At 39.2% G+C, this 17,337-nt stretch overlaps 2 protein-coding genes across 4 annotated transcripts; one reads left to right on the top strand and one right to left on the bottom strand.

Annotated features, from left to right (window-relative positions):
- Positions 1–2,749: 2,749 nt before the first annotated feature.
- LOC112140604 (mitochondrial fission factor homolog A) lies at positions 2,750–8,067 on the bottom strand. 2 transcript variants are annotated; one of them, XM_024263602.1, is made up of 7 exons: positions 7,913–8,067; positions 6,683–6,901; positions 5,113–5,291; positions 4,090–4,178; positions 3,832–4,002; positions 3,684–3,759; positions 2,750–3,584 (listed from the first exon to the last, which is right to left on the bottom strand). In XM_024263602.1, the coding sequence occupies exons 2-7, from the start codon at positions 6,894–6,896 to the stop codon at positions 3,453–3,455; spliced, it is 861 nt and encodes a 286-aa protein (XP_024119370.1). In that variant the 5' UTR covers positions 6,897–6,901; positions 7,913–8,067; the 3' UTR covers positions 2,750–3,452. The 2 variants fall into 2 exon arrangements, with proteins under 2 accessions (XP_024119370.1, XP_024119371.1); XM_024263603.1 differs by having other exon boundaries at positions 4,090–4,175.
- Positions 8,068–9,803: 1,736 nt separating this feature from the next.
- stk25b (serine/threonine kinase 25b) lies at positions 9,804–16,832 on the top strand. 2 transcript variants are annotated; one of them, XM_024263598.2, is made up of 12 exons: positions 9,853–10,000; positions 10,141–10,301; positions 13,024–13,254; positions 13,350–13,406; positions 13,515–13,623; positions 14,281–14,438; positions 14,538–14,723; positions 15,730–15,875; positions 16,038–16,143; positions 16,216–16,287; positions 16,361–16,497; positions 16,574–16,832. In XM_024263598.2, the coding sequence occupies exons 2-12, from the start codon at positions 10,272–10,274 to the stop codon at positions 16,611–16,613; spliced, it is 1,272 nt and encodes a 423-aa protein (XP_024119366.1). In that variant the 5' UTR covers positions 9,853–10,000; positions 10,141–10,271; the 3' UTR covers positions 16,614–16,832. The 2 variants fall into 2 exon arrangements, with proteins under 2 accessions (XP_024119365.1, XP_024119366.1); XM_024263597.2 differs by having other exon boundaries at positions 9,804–10,301.
- The last annotated feature ends 505 nt before the right edge of the window (positions 16,833–17,337 follow it).

Here is a 17,337-nt window from a genome sequence, read left to right as displayed (position 1 = left end):
TTACATTTTACAAAGGCATCATGACAGATGTTTGCTTTAGGATGGGAGCTTCTGGAAATAGTAAAAACATACGATTCAATTTCTTTCAGTAAAACAGGGGAAAAGGGTTTGATGTGCATGAATTTAGATTTGTGAATGTAAAATTTTGTAAGGAGAATGACAATATTGATTACATAAAATATATTATTTTCAACTTTTGCAAGAAAACCAAAAGAACATGTTCCCTTTTTAGGGTGAAATCATCATAAACCTTATCCTGAATGAGTCTGGTCAGCTCTTTCCATAATTTTTTTGAACATTCACAGTTCCGAAACAAATGAGTGACAGTTCCCAAATGAGAGTTACAGAAAGTACAATTAGAGTCTTTATCTTTAACAAATCTGGTTAAGTATTGGTTAGTGGGGTAAAATCTGTGCAATATTTTAAAGGAAACATCTTTTGTTTTGTTATTCAAGAAAACAATTGTTTGGCAGAAGCCATACTTGTTTCCAATTTATATAGAGGATAAACTGTTTTCAATAAAAGTGAACATAAGAAATAGTTGCAGAATTTTGTTGAAGCAGGGCACGAGTTACTCGATGGTTCCTGTTTCCAAGTGCAAAACAGATTTTACCCACTGGGGTATCAGTAACATTTACCAAAGGAGGAACCTGAAAATGATCAATTTTTTTGAGTGTCTGATTATTGATGTACAGTGACAAGGCAGCATAGGTTAATTGAGAAATGCCTTCTGCTTTAGAGATCCAGACCCTTCCCTTTAAAGTCAAGTCCCTTTGGAGCCATTGATTGAAGCGTTCTTTTGTCTTATCAATTATTGGTTCCAAGTTTTGACAGCATCTGTTGATTTGATTCTGAGCAATAATAATACCCAAATAAGTCACATTGTTTTTAACTGGGATGTTACAAATGGTTGCAGAAGAACACTCTTTAACTGGAACAAGTTCACATTTGTTGATATTAAGATGTAAGCCTGAAGCGTTGGAGAATGCTTGAAGTGATTGAAGAGCTACAGAAATCTGACTATCTTTTAGAAAGAGAGTGGAATCATCTGCTAGCTGGCTGATAAGGATTTCTCTTCCTGCAACAAAAATGCCTTTTAAGTTTTTTGGAAAATTCAATTCAATTCAATTCAATTTTATTTATATATCCCAAAATCACAACAGAATTTGCCTCTTTGGGCTTCAAAATATAAACAATAGTTAAAAACTAAACAGACTAAATAAACTGGTTATCCCTGCCCTTAGACCCTCCCTCTCGGTAAGGAAAAACTCCTAAAAAACCTGAGTCAGGAAAAAAGAAGAAACCTTAGGGATTCCCACATGAAGGAACCGTTTTCCTCAGAGTAAAACTAAAAACACAGTCAGAATGCAGAGATTATGTGTGCAGGTGTAACAACCTCCAATAAGAACCCTAACCCATCACACAGGGGGCCAAAATCCAAAACTCACCTTAGATTGAGGACTGAACAGGATAAACATTTACTGAACACTCTAAAACTACATTTTTAATTGTAACTTTTAAAAATAGTTATGAACTACTGTAGATTAAAGGACCACAGCAGGTGTCTGCAGGTCTCTTCTAAAAGTAGCACAACTCATTTGTGAGCAGCGTTTAAAATTCAAGTTGCTATGTTTTTAATTACACCTGCACTTACATAGATTAAAAACTTAAAACGTCTTCAAATTGTGTTGATGATACATGAACTTTAGATGAGTTTAGGTGACCTCTGACCTACTCCAGTTCAAAGATCATTAATTTTGTTCAATATGCAGCAGATTTGGTCATTAGGTCAAAATGTGACAAGATTTGTTTACAAATGAGTAAATTGATTTTTCTTTGGCTTTAAATAATTAATAAACTGGGTAAAAATTGATATTTTCCCATGAAATTTAAGTGATCATCTGAAAATGTAACAATTACCGAGTTAATAAAGTGCTGAATATTGATATTTGCTTCCGAGCTCATTGTTGATCATTACAGTGAGGAATCAGTGTCTTCCTATAGAGGAGTATAATTGTTCATTATTAATAATGTATAAATTAAGGCAAACTAAGCAAATTTGTTCTTTTAAAATGGTAGCCCTTTGTATGACTCAGTACCCATGAAGTCAGCTCAGTCTGAAAAAGGCTGGTGAGCCCTGAACTTGATAGCATTACCTGTGATAATGCTAGTGTGAATGCTGTAAGCTGAATTCCTCTGCTGAAGATGCTAAAATTGATAGCTGAAAACGCTGAAGCTGATAGGAGAAACCCCTGAAGCTGATAGCCAGCTAAAGTAAAAGCTAAATTCCAAATTAGCCTAAAACACAGAAAAAAACCCTTAGGTTAGCCAAAACAGCTAGCATGTAGCTGAAATATTAGCTAAACTCCAAAATGGACTAAAAAAGCTGAAAATAGCCTAAATTAGCCAAAACAGCTAGTGTGTAAATATTAACCTAACTCTAAAACAGCCCAAAAAACTAAAATAAAAAACCTACATTAGCCAAAACAGCTAGTGTGTAGCTGAAATATTTGTTAAACTCCAAAATAGCCTAAAAAGTAAATGCTAAAATAGTCTAAAAAGCTAGCATAAGGCCAATTTTTAAATTTAACTTTAACATAATTATTAATAAAAAAAATGCGGGAATATTATTCCAGAATAAATCAATTTAAACCTTGAATAACTTTAATTATTTTACTCTCCGTAAAACATATTTTTATAATGTTCTGGAGGGCCGGATTCGGCCCCCGGGCCTCCACTTTGACACGTGTTCGACCTGCCAATGAGCACACATTTATTAAAGAAAACACCCAAACTATACTTCCATACTTTACAAAAAATAAATAATATACATTTAAATCACAACTACGGGTTATAATTCACAGAAAACATTGCATGACATGTGATGAACCAGCCTAAAACAAAACAAGTCATCATAGTGGCAATAAATAACTCATTTGGATATGAAATAACCAAATGTTCGCATCACTGCCAGACAGAAACCTTTGACCCAAAAGAAAACCTGATTTCTAGCAAAAACTGAACCAACTGCAGCATTCACCTGCTGGAACGATAACTTCTTCAAGTACATGTGTTTTAGGTGAGGAGGAGCTGACATTACATTATGGCATCTGTAGATTAAGGTCTATTTTTGACACTAGACTGAGTTTATTTACAGATCAAATCTGCTGCAGACGGAGCTCTCGTCTGCGTACGCCTCTCCTGCTCCGAAGCTTCTGCTTTGTTTCACAGCATGAGTTTATTTCTGTCTAATGATAGTAAACATCAGGGTATTTCCATGAAACAAAACAGTTTTCTTTATTCCAGTTTCCAGATGAAATCTGTGGCAGCAGTTCATCAAACCCGTGTGGTCTGGTGAACTGCTGCCACAGATTTCAGCTTTAATAGTTCAGAGGAGCTTTCTTTAAAAAGCAGCAGGACTCCTGTTTTCTCAGGGAGGTGCTCAGTCTCCATCAGCGCCGTAACCAGATCCAAGTGTTGATGAGCCAGAACGCCACGGTGGCGGAGTACAGGATCATCTCTCGCCTGGAGCGCTCTTTGTTCTCCTCCTCCAGAAGCTGCAGACGCCGGTTCAGCTTCACGATCTGAGCAGAAGAGCATACACAGGAACCCCCGTTAAAACCTTTGTTTGCCATAGCAACAAACGTACCCATAAATGTTGATCACAATCTAAGCAGTGTCACCTGACGCCGCAGCGACGACGCATCAACAAATCCAGACTCGTCTGGATTGATTTCCAAGGTGGAGTCCAGGTGTGTCCTGAAGACAGACATGGAGATTACTGACAAACAGCGAGCAGAGCAGCTTCCCTCTGACCTCCCTGACCGATACCTGCGCTGGCCGTCATCCAGAACCTCCAGGACCTGCTGGTATGCACGGCGAGTGGTGGACTGGATGTAGGACAGCAGCCCAGCAGCTGTGAACAGGTTGATGTTGGCATCTTCAGGTGAGTAGAGAGGAGGACACAAACGGAGAGGAGGTGCATGAGGAGAAGGAGTCACACTGGCAGAGGGAGGAACCAGAGAGAAAGAAACGGTTTAAAGGCTCTAAAGAAAAGGAGACACAATCAGACAGCAGGGCCACCCTCACCATACGTCCCCTCTGCTCATCTGGTTGCTATGGCGACTGGAGACATTGTCACTGCGCTCCCGTCTTGCTCGAGCGTGGACGCTGGTCTGCTAAAAACAGTCAGAAAATGAAATCACAGCTACGCCAAAAAGAAATCAATAGCAAATAAGAGAAACGCTCAAGATGGAACCTCAAACATTTTGTTTGCATCGTTTCTCTCACCAAAAATCTGTAGAACACACGTGTCAAAGTCAAGGCCCGGGGGCCGGATCCGGCCCTCCACATCATTTTATCTTATTGTTATTAATGACCCGATGTTATCTTGCGCTCATTTCTAACGTGCATAATTTTGACAAAATATATATTTTTTGGAGAGTAAAATATTGAAAGTTATTTAAGGTTTAAGTTGATTTATTCTGAAATAATATTCCTGCATTTTTTTTTATTCATTATTATGTTAAAAAGTTATGGTTTTAAAGTTTTAAACATTGTCATTCTGATAGCTTTTTGAACTATTTTGGCGTTTACTAAGATTTTTTAGGCTATTTTGTAGTTTAGCTAATATTTCAGCCACATACTAGCTGTTTTGACTAACCTATATGTAAGTTTTTTTGAGCCATAATTCAAAGTATTATGCATTTCTCAATTGACAATTCAATAAGCAAATTCAGGTTTTTAATATGAATTTTGCAATTTAGGATTCAATATCAAAATTTACACTTCAGTATTACAATTTTGAAAATAAAATATTGAATAAAAACTGAATCAGTTGCATTGCAAATTGTCATGGGTTTTTGATGTCATAATTTAAATGATTTACAATTCACAATTTGATATTTAAAAATGAAACTTCAATACATGGTTTGCTTTAAATTCGTTTTAAAGTAACATACTACATAGTAAAATCTCTATTTGTGTCAAATCAAACTTCCAACATAGTTCCCCCTGACATTACGTCAGACTGGAGCAGCAGGTGGAGCTGAGAAGCTTTGGACCTTTTCAGACATTCAGAACGGACGCAGCAGAAGCCTTCATCGCTCTCACCACGTTGCTGGAATTTCTTTGGGTGTTGGCAGTTTGGTCGGTTTCCAGCGAGTCCAGGGGCTGTTCCGTCAGGGTGAGGACGTGTGGGGGTGCCTTCATGCTCAGCAGGTCTACAGGAGGAACTGACTGAATGAGGTCCAAGTCCCTGGGATGAGGAAATGTCAGGTCTCCATCGTCACCTGCAGACAAAGTGGAAAAGGCTAACTTTAAGTGCTGAGCTCTGCAGGCTGGCATGCTGTTCATTCAGCTGCGTCTCAGAATAAAGGAAAACTGTTAAAGAGGAAAAACTGTTTATTTTTGTTGTAGAAAATATGCTGGGCTGGCCATAAGATTCCTGCTCTGCTCCATTCTGATGGGACAAATACATCCATGAACGTCTTTGTTTTCCTTGTCTTAGCCTGAATCTAGATCAGAATTGTTCGGCTGGATAGCTCTGATTTTGCTCACCATTATTATTACACTGCTAATGTTAGATTGGAAATATGAGGGTCTATAACGTGTCAAAGTCAGTAATTCTATCCGGCCCTCCAGATCATCGTATTTTATTGTTATTAATGGCCTGAAGTTATCTTGTGCTTATTTTTAATTTGGATAATTTGGACAAAACATGTTTTTATGGAGAGTAAAATACTGAAAGTTATTTAAGGTTTAAATTGATTTATTCTGGATTAATATTCCTACATTTTTATTATTCATAATTATGTTAAAAAGTTACAGTTTTAAAGTTGTAAAAATTGGCATTCTGCTAGATTTTAGGACTATTTTTGAATTTACTAAGATTTTTTAGGCTATTTTGGAGTTAAGCTAATGTTTCAAGTACATGCTAGCTGTTTTTTTAGACTTATTTGGCATTTAGCTAATATTCAAGCAACATCATAACTGTTTGGGCTAATTTAGGATTTTTCCGTTTTTTTGAAGTTCAGCTAATTTCTCAGCTATATGCTAGCTGTTTTGGCTATATTTTTCTTTTGTTTTTTATTCTAATTTGGCATTAATCTAATATTTTACCTGGCTTTCAGCTTCAGAGATTTCAGCTTCAGAGATTTCAGCTTCAGCCTTTTTTTTTAGCTATCACTTTCAGCATCTTCAGCTATCAGCACTAGCATCTTCAGCAACCAAATTCAGCTTACAGCATTCACACTAGCATTATCGCAAATATCTAGTTCATAGTTATGTTTAAAAAGTTACGGTTTAGAGTTTTAAAAATTTAGTTTTAGAGTGTTAAATAAATGTTCACCCTAAGGTGCCCCCCTGTGTGATTGAGTTTGACACCCCTTGTCTATAAGCTAGAGAGAGAGCGTGTAAACAAAGGACTGTGGGGAAGTAGGGGCGCACTTACTCCACATTAACGGTCCCGCCTAGAGCTCAAAGGTGAATTTCTAATGAACTCCTGTCGTTCCGCAAAACTATGTCTAGAAAACAACACAAATTTTTGGATTTTGGCTTAAAGAAGGCATCATCATAAAATTTAAGGCCCCTGAAAACACTTTGAAAACACATCAAAGAGACTGAAGTGGGACTTTAAATACTTCACAGGTAGGCTTCTTCTGCAAACAAACAAATGTCTCACCTGCAACAACAATTCTCTCAGGAACCTGCATCAAAGCGGAATGAGGTGGCAGGGGGTCCTGAGGTTGAACGTGCCCCCCACTGCTCTCGGGGGCGACTTTGAGGGTTTCGGGTATTCGCATGCGCTGGCTGATGCCCTCCGTGTATTCCAGGTCATAATGGATGCGGCTTATTTCAGTCACCTCACCAGAGGGGATGAAAGTCGGCACACTCATCCGGCCTGCAAACACAATGGAAGAGCAATCAGTGACAGTACTGGAAGAAATCAACCACATTCATTATTACATATATCACCATCAACTAGAGGGGACACAAATGATTATGTTGTTGGTCGACTAATCACCGACTAGTGTTTCTGTTCTTCGATGTACTGTAACTTTTCAATTGTTAACAGGATAATTCCAGTAGGTTCTGGAGAAAATCTCCCACGATGAGCTTAAAAAAACAGATAATGAAAAAAATGTAATTGGCCAAAACAGCTATCATGTAACTGAAATGTTAGTTTAACTTCAAAATAGCCTAAAAAATCTTATTAAATGCCAAAAAAATCTAGCTAGCAGAATGCTAATTTTTAAAACTTTAAAACGGTAACTTTTTACATAATTATGAATAAAAACAGGCAGGGATATTATTCTAGAATAAATCAACTTAAACCTGAAATAACTCAATATTTTACTCTCCATAAAAATATATCAAGTAAATTATACAAGTTTGGCTCTTTCCAGACTCAATACAAAATAACATCGGGCCTGATAATACAATAAAATTGATGTGGAGGCGGGGATCCGGCCCCCGGGCCTTGACTTTGACACGTGATGTACAAGATGGTCTCTTCGAGGTTGTTTTAGACTCAATTTTAAAACCACTCGAGTCTTAGACACCAACAGGGTACGTTTGATTTTATGTCCATGGGTTCAGCTCGTGCTAGCTCATGGTCTGTTCTGAAACAAATCCAGATTCTATCCGTGTTGAATTAAAATGACACGCTAGTCAATCTGACCCCGTAGAAGCAACATAAGCGACGTGAACGTGTGATCGTACCGAAAACGGCGTGGGTGTGTGAGCGGACACCGGCGGAACGAGGAACAGCTTACAGGTTATTACGTAATACAAACGCTGCTATCACTGGTACGCGGCTCCAATGTCACTAAAAGAAAATCTATAAAAGGCGCTATTGTGGGGTTTAAGCTAATGTTCCGCTAATTAATAAAAAGGAAGGGTCAAAGCTCACCGTCCCGGTGTTTAGCCCCGCTGCTCCAAACGCTCCGTTGGTTCCGGGATGAAGACAGCTACAAACAGCCGCAAACACAGGGGGTCTGTTGCTACCTAACGACGTCCCAGTGTGACAACGGGGGCGGGGCTTAACGAGCGGCTCCACACGCAGGCCGGTCGGGTAGAGTAAATCGAGCGTACACAAACACTGCCCTCGAATTACCCGACATTTATGTAAGACGTGCACGCGCTCTCTTACCCAGAAAGACAAACTCCTCTCAGAATGAAGAAAGCTTGTATTATCTACCCTATTACTAAATCAATAAAATTAAATGAAAATCATCTTTAACATAAATATTAAGGACATATGAACAAAAATAGGCTACATACACATTTACATGAACAGTTGTCTACACAAACCCTCATTAATTATGTTTACCTACACTAGGTCGAGTTGCATTAAGTTTTATGACATTGTTTTTCTACATATTATCTCTTTTAATAACACTTTTAAAGATGACAGTTGTTTTTGTAACTTTAATTTCCTTGTCCAGTTTATTCCATATATTATTGATATTTTTATCTTTGATGTACCCCAGAGCTGATTTGGAATTGTGTGAAACCACATTGCAGAGAAGGCATTTATTATATTTAAAACTGAGCTATGTGAAGTTTTATAAAAGATAAACATATAATAGTTACATATTGTATAATATAATGCCTGGCAGAGAGGCAAAATATATATATTTTTTAATTTTTTGTATAAAACATTTTTGTTGGACTTGTGACACTTGTCCCAGTTGCTTCAAAATTTTTTTTTTTTTATCAGTACATCAGTTTTCATAACCACAAACTGAACCAGAAAACCAATTTAAAAAGAACCTGACATTGGAACTCAACAGTTTGAAAGAAACAAACATTAAATATTATTAATAATACCTTGGAGTGTCAAACTCAATCGCACAAGGGGCCAAAATTCGAAACACACCTTATGTCACGGGCCGAACATTTATTAAACACTAAAACTACATTTTAAAAATTTAAAACCATAAATTTTTAACAATTATGAACTACATATATAGCATTACCTGCATAATGCTAGTGTGAATGCTGTAAGTTGAATTTGGCCGCTGAAGATGCTAGTGCTGAAAGCTGAAGATGCTGAAATTGATGGCTAAAATCGCTAAATCGCTTGCTAAAACGCTGAAGCTGAAGTCACTGAAGCTAATAGCTGAAAATGCTGAGGTTGATAGCAGGCTAAAATATTAGCTAAATGCCAAATTAGCCTAACAATCAAACATACAGTTCTAAATTAGCCAAAACAGCTGGCATGTAGCTGAAAAAAATAGCTAAACTTCAAAGTAGCAAAAAACAAAAACAAAAACAGAGAAAGCCTAAATTAGCCAAAACAGCTAACGTGTAATTATTGGCTAAACTCCAAAACAGCCTAAAAATTTTAAAAAGAAAAACCTTAATTAGCCAAAACAGCTACCATGTTGCTGAAATATTAACTAAACTCCAAAATAGCCTAAACAATCTTTGCAAATGCCAAAGTAGTCCAAAAAGCTAGCAGAATGTCAATTTTTAAAACTTTAAATCCCTAACTTTTCAACATAATTATAAATTAAAAAAAAGGGGGCAGGAATATTATTCAAGAATAAATCAACGTAAATCTTAAATAACCTTCAGTATTTTACTCTATATGAAAATATGTTTTGTCAAAATTATACAAATTAGAAATGAGCGAAATATAACATCAGAACATTAATAAAAATAGAATAAAATGATCTGGAGGGCCGGATCCGGCCCCCCGGGCCTTGACTCTGACGAATGTGCCTCGTTAGTATTCACTCAGTTTAACAAACACGAGCTGTATGTGACCATAGACTGTAAAAACAATTTATTTATTATGTTATTTTATATACAGTCTATGTATGTGACACACTGGGGAATTTGCATGAAACTTCAACTCCCATCTATCTGACTACTTCCTGATCAGTGCGCATGTGCAGTCGCTGAGGGCCGTTATTGTGTCCTCCTCAAGCTTCAAATGAACAACAGGCTAAGCCCTCCTGAACACACATGAAATATTAATCGGGGCACAGAGGTAGGTTTTCGCTCGGCCGACATTCATGGAGCGTCTCGGTGTGTAGCTCGTCTCTTCGCCGGGCGGGGTGCTCCTCCGGGGACTGGAAGGCCGAAGACGGTGTTCGGACTGACAGCCCCATTCCGTTCCGTTCCGTGCAGGCTGTTTGTTTAGCTGCTTAGCCTCCTAGCTAGTTTCCTAGACAGCTGCGAGCTGAGGGGGAGCACAAAGGCCGTCCGAGCGCGTTGGCAGGGCAGAAGAGGAGCTGGTGCTCTGCCCCTCCACCGGCAGAATGGCACACCTCCGGGACATGCAGAACCAGGTAGAGAAACCTTTGTCACCTCACTTCCCTTCCTGTGCTGGACGAACCGAACCCCACCACTTTTCAGGAACAGCATGTGCCGGTGGGAAACTTGCTCATGATTCGTGTTTTCCGGAACAGCTAGTAAAAGAAATGTAATATTCTCAAGTTCATTTTTTTATTTAAAAAATTAGTTTTATAAAAGTAAGGGGACTTTAGGAGGGATGTCACCCTGGAGCAGGCTGTCATGACTCCTATTGCAGGTGTGACATTTGAAGGGGCTGTTCTGTCCACCTGTGCAGAGACTCAAGTTAGTGCTGCCACTAACGAGGATTTTAATAGTCCACTAATCACTGATTATTTTTTCAGATTAGTTGACTAATAAGGGTCACGCGCAAAGTGATGTAAAGCAGACAACAATCATTTGCTTTAAACTAACTAGAAATAAAGACAATTATAAAAGTAGCATTAACTGTGATAATGCTAATGTGAATGCTTTTTTGCTGAAAGTAGTCGTTTTTTTTGCTAAAAAAGGTGACATAATTTACTTTAATTGCTGAAGGGATTTGCTGAAAATGCAATAACTATTTGCAAAATGTTAAATTTGCTAAAAGACTGGAAATTCCGTTAAAATATGACATAAATAAATAAATATTGACATAAATTGATGTAAAATTTGGAGCAAAATTACTTAAAAATCCCTTATACATGTCAATTTTGAAAAAAAAATGGTGCGTTGCTTAAATACTATCTAAACTCCAAAATAGCATAAAAATCCTCAGTAAACTAAATTAGTCAAAAACATTAGCATGTTGCTAAAATATTAGCTAAACTCCAAATTAGCATATAAAAGCCTTAGTATATGCCAATTTAGCCAAAACATTAGTTCATTGCTTAAATACTAGCTAAACTCCAAAATAGCCTTAAAATCCTCAGAAAATTAAATTAGTCAAAAATGTTACCATGTTGCTAAACTCTAAATTAGTCTAAAAAACCCAACTGATAAAACATTGGCCAAAAAAATGCTATGCCATGTTGCTAAAATAAGGAGAGCCTCACTTCATCTAAACCAGAAGTGTTTTCACACACATGCTGGTTACTCATCCATATATATTGTGTTTGTGGCTCATAATTCAAAATTAAAGTAAATACTGGAAATCCTTTTTCATTTTCAAAATGTACCTGTATTACTTGTCTCTTAAATAAAATTAAGTGCAGGGGTCTGCATTTGGGTCCATTTCTCACAGACAACATGAGTCTCACTTCACCCTTTAGAAAAATAGGACATTGATTTGTTTTTATGTTATTGATATTATGATAAATGCACATGAACTAATTTTTTTTGGCATTAATAAAAATTAAATGTAAAAAGAAAACAGCCTTTTTTCAACAACTTTGCAAAGAGCTTCACCATTTCCTTTCAAAATAAAAGACACCATATGTCACAAAGGATCAGCTCAATGCAACAAATATAGTAATAGGTAGTGTAATGTCAGCAGTGTTTTAAAATGAGCTCTATTTACTTTTTGCAGTGCATCTCAGTTAGAAATTTGTAAATCTAACTAGCCAAAATCAAATCAGAGACCATTACTGAAAATCTGCTGCGTCCAAATTCTGACTGTCCTTACTGACCTCAAATTGTTCTTTTTTGTTTTATTTTATTTTTTTTGTGGTAAACCTTGTTCCTCAGTCTGTCTAAATGTTTTTGTTGAACTTGTGATTCACTTACCTTTTACATTACTTTTTCAAATTTAAGCTTTTTATTTTATGTTCCTAAAAACTGGTGTGGATATCCTACCACTAGTGCTGCCACAAACTATTATTTTAAAAGTCTATTAAGCACCGATTATATTATCCGATTAGTCGACTAACCGGGTCATGCACAAAGTGGATGTTAAACACAAATCTTAACCATCATTAGCTTCAAACTAACTAAAAACTAGATATATTCACACTAGGATTATCCGCAAAAATGCTAGCTGAAGATGCTGAAATTGATAGCTGAAAACACTGAAGCTGATAGCAGCCATTAGCCATTGTTAACTGCCAAATTAGGCTAAAAAGAAAAAAAATAACCTAAGTTAGCCAAAGCAGCTGACATGTAGCTGAAATAATAGCTAAACTTCAAAATATCATAAAAAACAAAACAAGCCTAAATTAGCCAAAATAGCTAGTATACAGCTGAAATATCAGCTAAACTCTAAATTGGCCTAAAAAACTGAAAAAAATCCTAAATTAACAAAACAGCTAGTACATAGCTGAAATATTAGCTCAATTCCAAAACAGTCTGAAAAAATAAAAAAAAAGCTTCAGTTAGCCAAAATAGCTAGCATATAGCTAAAATATTAGCTACATTCCGAAACAGACTAAAAAACGAAAAAAAAAGGCTTAAATTAACCAAAATATCTAGCATGTAACTGAAATATTAGTTCAACTCCAAAATTGCCTAAAAAAATTTTAAAAAATGCTAAAATAGTCCAAAAAATAACTTTACTACACTCTGACTCCAAATAATATAAAGTAACGACTAATTGACTATTAAATTGGTCGTAAACTATTTTAATAGTCGATTAGTCGACTAATCGTGGCAGCCCGCCCTACCACTCAAACAAATAAAAAGTAATAGTGCCACAGAGCACTGTTGTACTGTAGGCAGCGTTTATGTGTCTGGAATGTTTGTTTTTGTGCATTCACATGTACAAATGAAGCGAACCCAGTGCTGATTTTGTCAACCCTCCACCAGAACACCCGTCTGGACCCAGAGGAGTACTTCACCAAGCAGGAGCGCATTGGGAAGGGTTCCTTTGGGGAGGTCTACAAAGGCATCAACAACCGCACTAAGGAGGTGGTGGCCATCAAGATCATTGACCTGGAGGAGGCAGAGGATGAGATAGAAGACATTCAACAAGAGATCACCGTGCTGAGCCAGTGTGACAGTCCCTACGTTACCAAATATTATGGGTCATACCTTAAGGTGAGAGGAGGAGGAGTCAGAAAGCTGCAAGTTTCTGCTCTTTACCTGCAAGCAGGGCTTTATTTCTCACAGTTGAATATATTTCCCCCTCTCAGGGGACCAAGCTGTGGATTATCATGGAGTATTTAGGTGGAGGATCTGCTCTGGATCTGGTAAGAAGATTTCCATTTTTCTGGAGCTTACAAATTACACAAGACGTCACTAAAGCCTGCTGTTTCTTTCCCCCGTTTGATATCTTTGTTAACCCGTTGTCATCTTAGCTCCGCCCAGGACCTCTGGAAGAGACGTATATCGCCACTATACTGCGGGAAATTCTGAAGGGGCTAGAATATCTACACTCCGAGAGGAAGATTCATAGAGACATCAAAGGTAAAATGTCAGACCAAGATGGCACTCTGAGAATCTTCACTGCCAGAGGCTGCAGCTCCTCCCTTCCACTGTCTTTGGGGTCCAGATGACTCCACCCATATACTGATGTATGATTCCTCCCATGACAAAGGTGGACAGAATTTTATATCTGCCATGGACATTTGTGAAACTCAAAATCAATGATAATAAAAAGTACTGTCTTGTGGGGTCCAGATGACCCCACTTAAAATGTAAACAAGCTAATGAGAGCAGAAGGGTTAAAGGGTAACCAAACCCTAAATGAACTTTTTTTAGCTGTTTATCTCTATAAATGGGGCTTTAAAAGTGCTGTCTGTTGGTCATTGACACATTTTTTGACAAACCTGTTTAATTCTTCAAAATATAGTCAAAAATCATCTGTGTGCTGCCTCCTAAAGGTTGAATTGAGGTATTACAGTTGAATTTAGTGATTGGTCAAACCATGTAAGTCTGACATCATGATCTGCAGCTCCAGTAATAACAATCCAGCCCCCAAGCTCCACCCCTCTGACTGGTTTTTCAAATTTCGGCAGTGGGTGGAGTCATCCTCCAACTTCCGTGTTTGGTTACCCTTTAAGTCTTTCTAGCTAATTTTCAGCATCTATTGGACACCAGAGTGAATGGAAGTCTGTCTCCTAGCTGCCAACGTGCTTCTGTCGGAGCAAGGGGACGTGAAGCTGGCAGACTTCGGGGTGGCGGGACAGCTGACGGACACGCAGATCAAGAGGAACACATTTGTGGGCACGCCTTTCTGGATGGCTCCAGAGGTCATCAAGCAGTCGGCCTATGACTTTAAGGTGAGGGAATTGTTTCCCAGACCGTCTGCATGGTTCTGCATTTGATTCTGGTGTTGGTTTGAAAGCGCTCCATCGTGCTGCACCTTTCCTTACATTCAGGCGGACATCTGGTCTCTGGGAATCACTGCCATCGAGTTGGCCAAAGGGGAACCCCCCAACTCTGACCTACATCCCATGAGGGTGTTATTCCTCATTCCTAAGAACACTCCTCCCACGTTGGAAGGTCCCTACAGCAAACCATTCAAAGAGTTTGTGGAGGCTTGTTTAAATAAGGATCCCCGATTTGTGAGTAATACTGCATTTTATGGATAAATGTGACTGGAGCAGTAAAAAAAAAACCTAATATTTGATGGTTGGGTTCAAAATTCTACCTCCTCTCATGTGACTTGTAAAATTGTTTATTTTTAAACCAAATAACATTGGAAAAAACAGATCATTTACATCACTGTATTAACCAGATTTGTTAGAGGAAAACACCAGGAAGTCATTAGGTAGCCTGTATTGCGTTAAACTACCGCCAAAAGTCCCTCACGAGCTAAATCAAACTCTACGTGCACAATGAACGCTCCACAGGCACAATTCTGCCCATGAGCGCTCCGGTAGAGCTGCGTGCTCGTGGAGGTATTCCTGCACGCGCAACAACTCCTGCCCGAGTTAGTTTGACAAAAAAAAAAGGAAACCTGCGCGTGATTGGCCACTTTTCTATTGGCCCCGCCCCATTACTGATGCAAGGGCAATACTGATGTTGACTCAGTTTTGATCTTTTAAAAATGGGAACATGAAAAATGATTTATTTTAGTACAGTCGTTTTGTAATTGATAAATAAAGTAGTCTTTAATCTCTTTCATTTTTAGTTTTAATTTGAAAAACAAATGATGCGTGGGTATTTCTGGGTTGTTGCTTTTTTTTCTTCAATATTAAGTCTCACACAGGCGCACAGGAGAAGTTCCACGAGCGTACAGTCCTCCATAAGGGGCGGAACTAGTTTTAGGAGCGTAAGAATACTTTCACAGGTGAGCAGGAGAGGTCACAGGAGCGTAAGAATACTCCGAGTGTGGAGAGGAGGTTTCACGAGTGTGGAGGAGTAGAGGAGCAGTGGTGGAGATTGTCCTGCCCTCGTGGAAGCTTCCTTTAGTGTGTCGGGTTTGATATACACTCGTTTATGCGAGACTTTTGGCATAAAAATAACACCGTAGCCATGTTTAACAAACCCCTCATGTGGGCCGTGGCCTGAATGAAAATCCACCTTTGGGGTGTCCGTGTGCTGATCTGCTGTTCCTGTTCTTCACAGAGACCCACAGCTAAAGAGCTGCTGAAGCACAAGTTCATCACTCGATACACCAAGAAAACGGCTTATCTGACGGAGCTGATAGACCGCTACCGCCGCTGGAAGTCAGAGGGACACGGAGAGGAGTCCAGCTCGGATGACTCAGACATGTCAGTTTGAACATTTCTCTCTGCACCTGCAGCATGTTCTGGTTTGGGAACAAAACAGGGTTCTGCTTAATGTGCATGTTGGGTTGCTTTTCTCTGAGTGATATTCAAGTGTTCACAGAGCTGGGGTTGGTTTAAGACGACACTCTTCTGTCACTCCCTCAGGGATGCTGATGGAGATGGAGACCAGTGTCCCATGTGGACGTTCCCCACTGTCAGACCCAGTTCAATGAGCCAGTTACAGATGGACTACACACATTCAGAATCAGAGGTGAGAGCAGCACAGAGCCTCAGACGTGTCCCGTGTGCCGTGTCCTCCTCACCTCTGTTCTCCTGCCTCCAGTCAGGAGACTCCATGAAGAGACAGCCCAAGTCCCAGTGCCTGTCTGCTTTGGTAACGCCCATCTTCAGAGAAGTAAGCGGAATGCTCTTACGCTTGTTGTAGAAACTGTGCCAGAGTGAGCTCAGAAAATGCTCTTCCTGTCCAGCTGAAGGACAAGCGGCGAGTGAGCGGCGGGGCAGCAGGAGCCATAGAGGAGCTGGAGAACGCCTTCAACCTGGCAGAGGAGTCGTGTCCGGGCATCTCTGACCGCCTGGTCACGCACATGATGGAGAGAGTGTGCAGGTGAGGCAGCCGCCCGCCGCAGAGGTCCGAGCGCCGCCCGCCGCCGGCATTAACCTGCCGTCCTGCTTTCCTCCAGGTTCTCTTTAAACGGAAACACCACTCCGTCTTCACGGTGAAATGGACTGGATGTGATGAGCGCCGGCCCTTTGTTCTGTTGTCAGATAAAATGAGCCCTACTGCCCCTCCCCCTCAGAGATCTTTTAATTAGCTATGACTAAATATTTTTAAAGTTTTCCTTCCAGAGAGGAGAGTATTTAAGAGAAAAAGCCATGACCCTTAAGAGCGTTGTCTGCCTGTTAGACTGAGACTGCGATAATAAACTCCACAGAAAATGTTTCATGTTTTGGTTTTTGAATTACATGAAGGAGATTTTGAGAGCTGCTGATCTCAACATCAGCCTGTCCACCACCTTGTTAGATGATGCAGAAGACTCCAACCGAACGGAGAACATCGCCGATGCTCTTCTGTTAATGACAGAAACCCACAGAGGTCACAACTTCAGACCCACTAAAACCTCAGTAGACCTGATGTTTATTCATGTTGAACAGAATCTTTTAACTAAACTGATGAAACCAGCCGGAACAGGAAAGATGGATCCTCTGACCCCCTACACTCCACCACAGATGACAGAGCTCCGCCCACAAATGTTTAGCAGGATTTTTCAGGACTCTTGGAAGGTATTCTGTGTTTTGCTCTGTTTTAATCTGTGTCCTGCTGGAAGAGCCATGATGAGGGACTGAGATTTAGTGAAGTTGTCTGAGATTCTGTGCAGTCCCAGACCTTAGTCAAACCTCCATGTTTCACAGCTGAGTTCTTTCTGGTTTTCTCCATTTCTGCTTC

Source organism: Oryzias melastigma, linkage group LG17 (assembly GCF_002922805.2).
Source record: "Oryzias melastigma strain HK-1 linkage group LG17, ASM292280v2, whole genome shotgun sequence".
NCBI classification, from domain to species: Eukaryota; Metazoa; Chordata; class Actinopteri; order Beloniformes; family Adrianichthyidae; genus Oryzias; species Oryzias melastigma.
This window is presented reverse-complemented; position numbering and strand designations above follow the sequence as displayed.

Bases quoted from the DNA above. Each gene is read 5' to 3' on its own strand.
- stk25b (XM_024263597.2), top strand. From the start codon at position 10,272: ATGGCACACCTCCGGGACATGCAGAACCAG. The intron at 14,439-14,537 runs GTGAGGGAATTG...CCTTACATTCAG, and splicing joins AGTCGGCCTATGACTTTAAG to GCGGACATCTGGTCTCTGGG. The intron at 16,144-16,215 runs GTGAGAGCAGCA...TCCTGCCTCCAG, and splicing joins ACACACATTCAGAATCAGAG to TCAGGAGACTCCATGAAGAG.
- LOC112140604 (XM_024263602.1), bottom strand. From the start codon at position 6,896: ATGAGTGTGCCGACTTTCATCCCCTCTGGTGAGGTGACTGAAATAAGC. The intron at 5,292-6,682 runs GTGAGACATTTG...CTTTGTCTGCAG, and splicing joins TGAGAGAATTGTTGTTGCAG to GTGACGATGGAGACCTGACA. The intron at 4,003-4,089 runs GTGAGGGTGGCC...TCCCTCTGCCAG, and splicing joins ATGAGCAGAGGGGACGTATG to TGTGACTCCTTCTCCTCATG.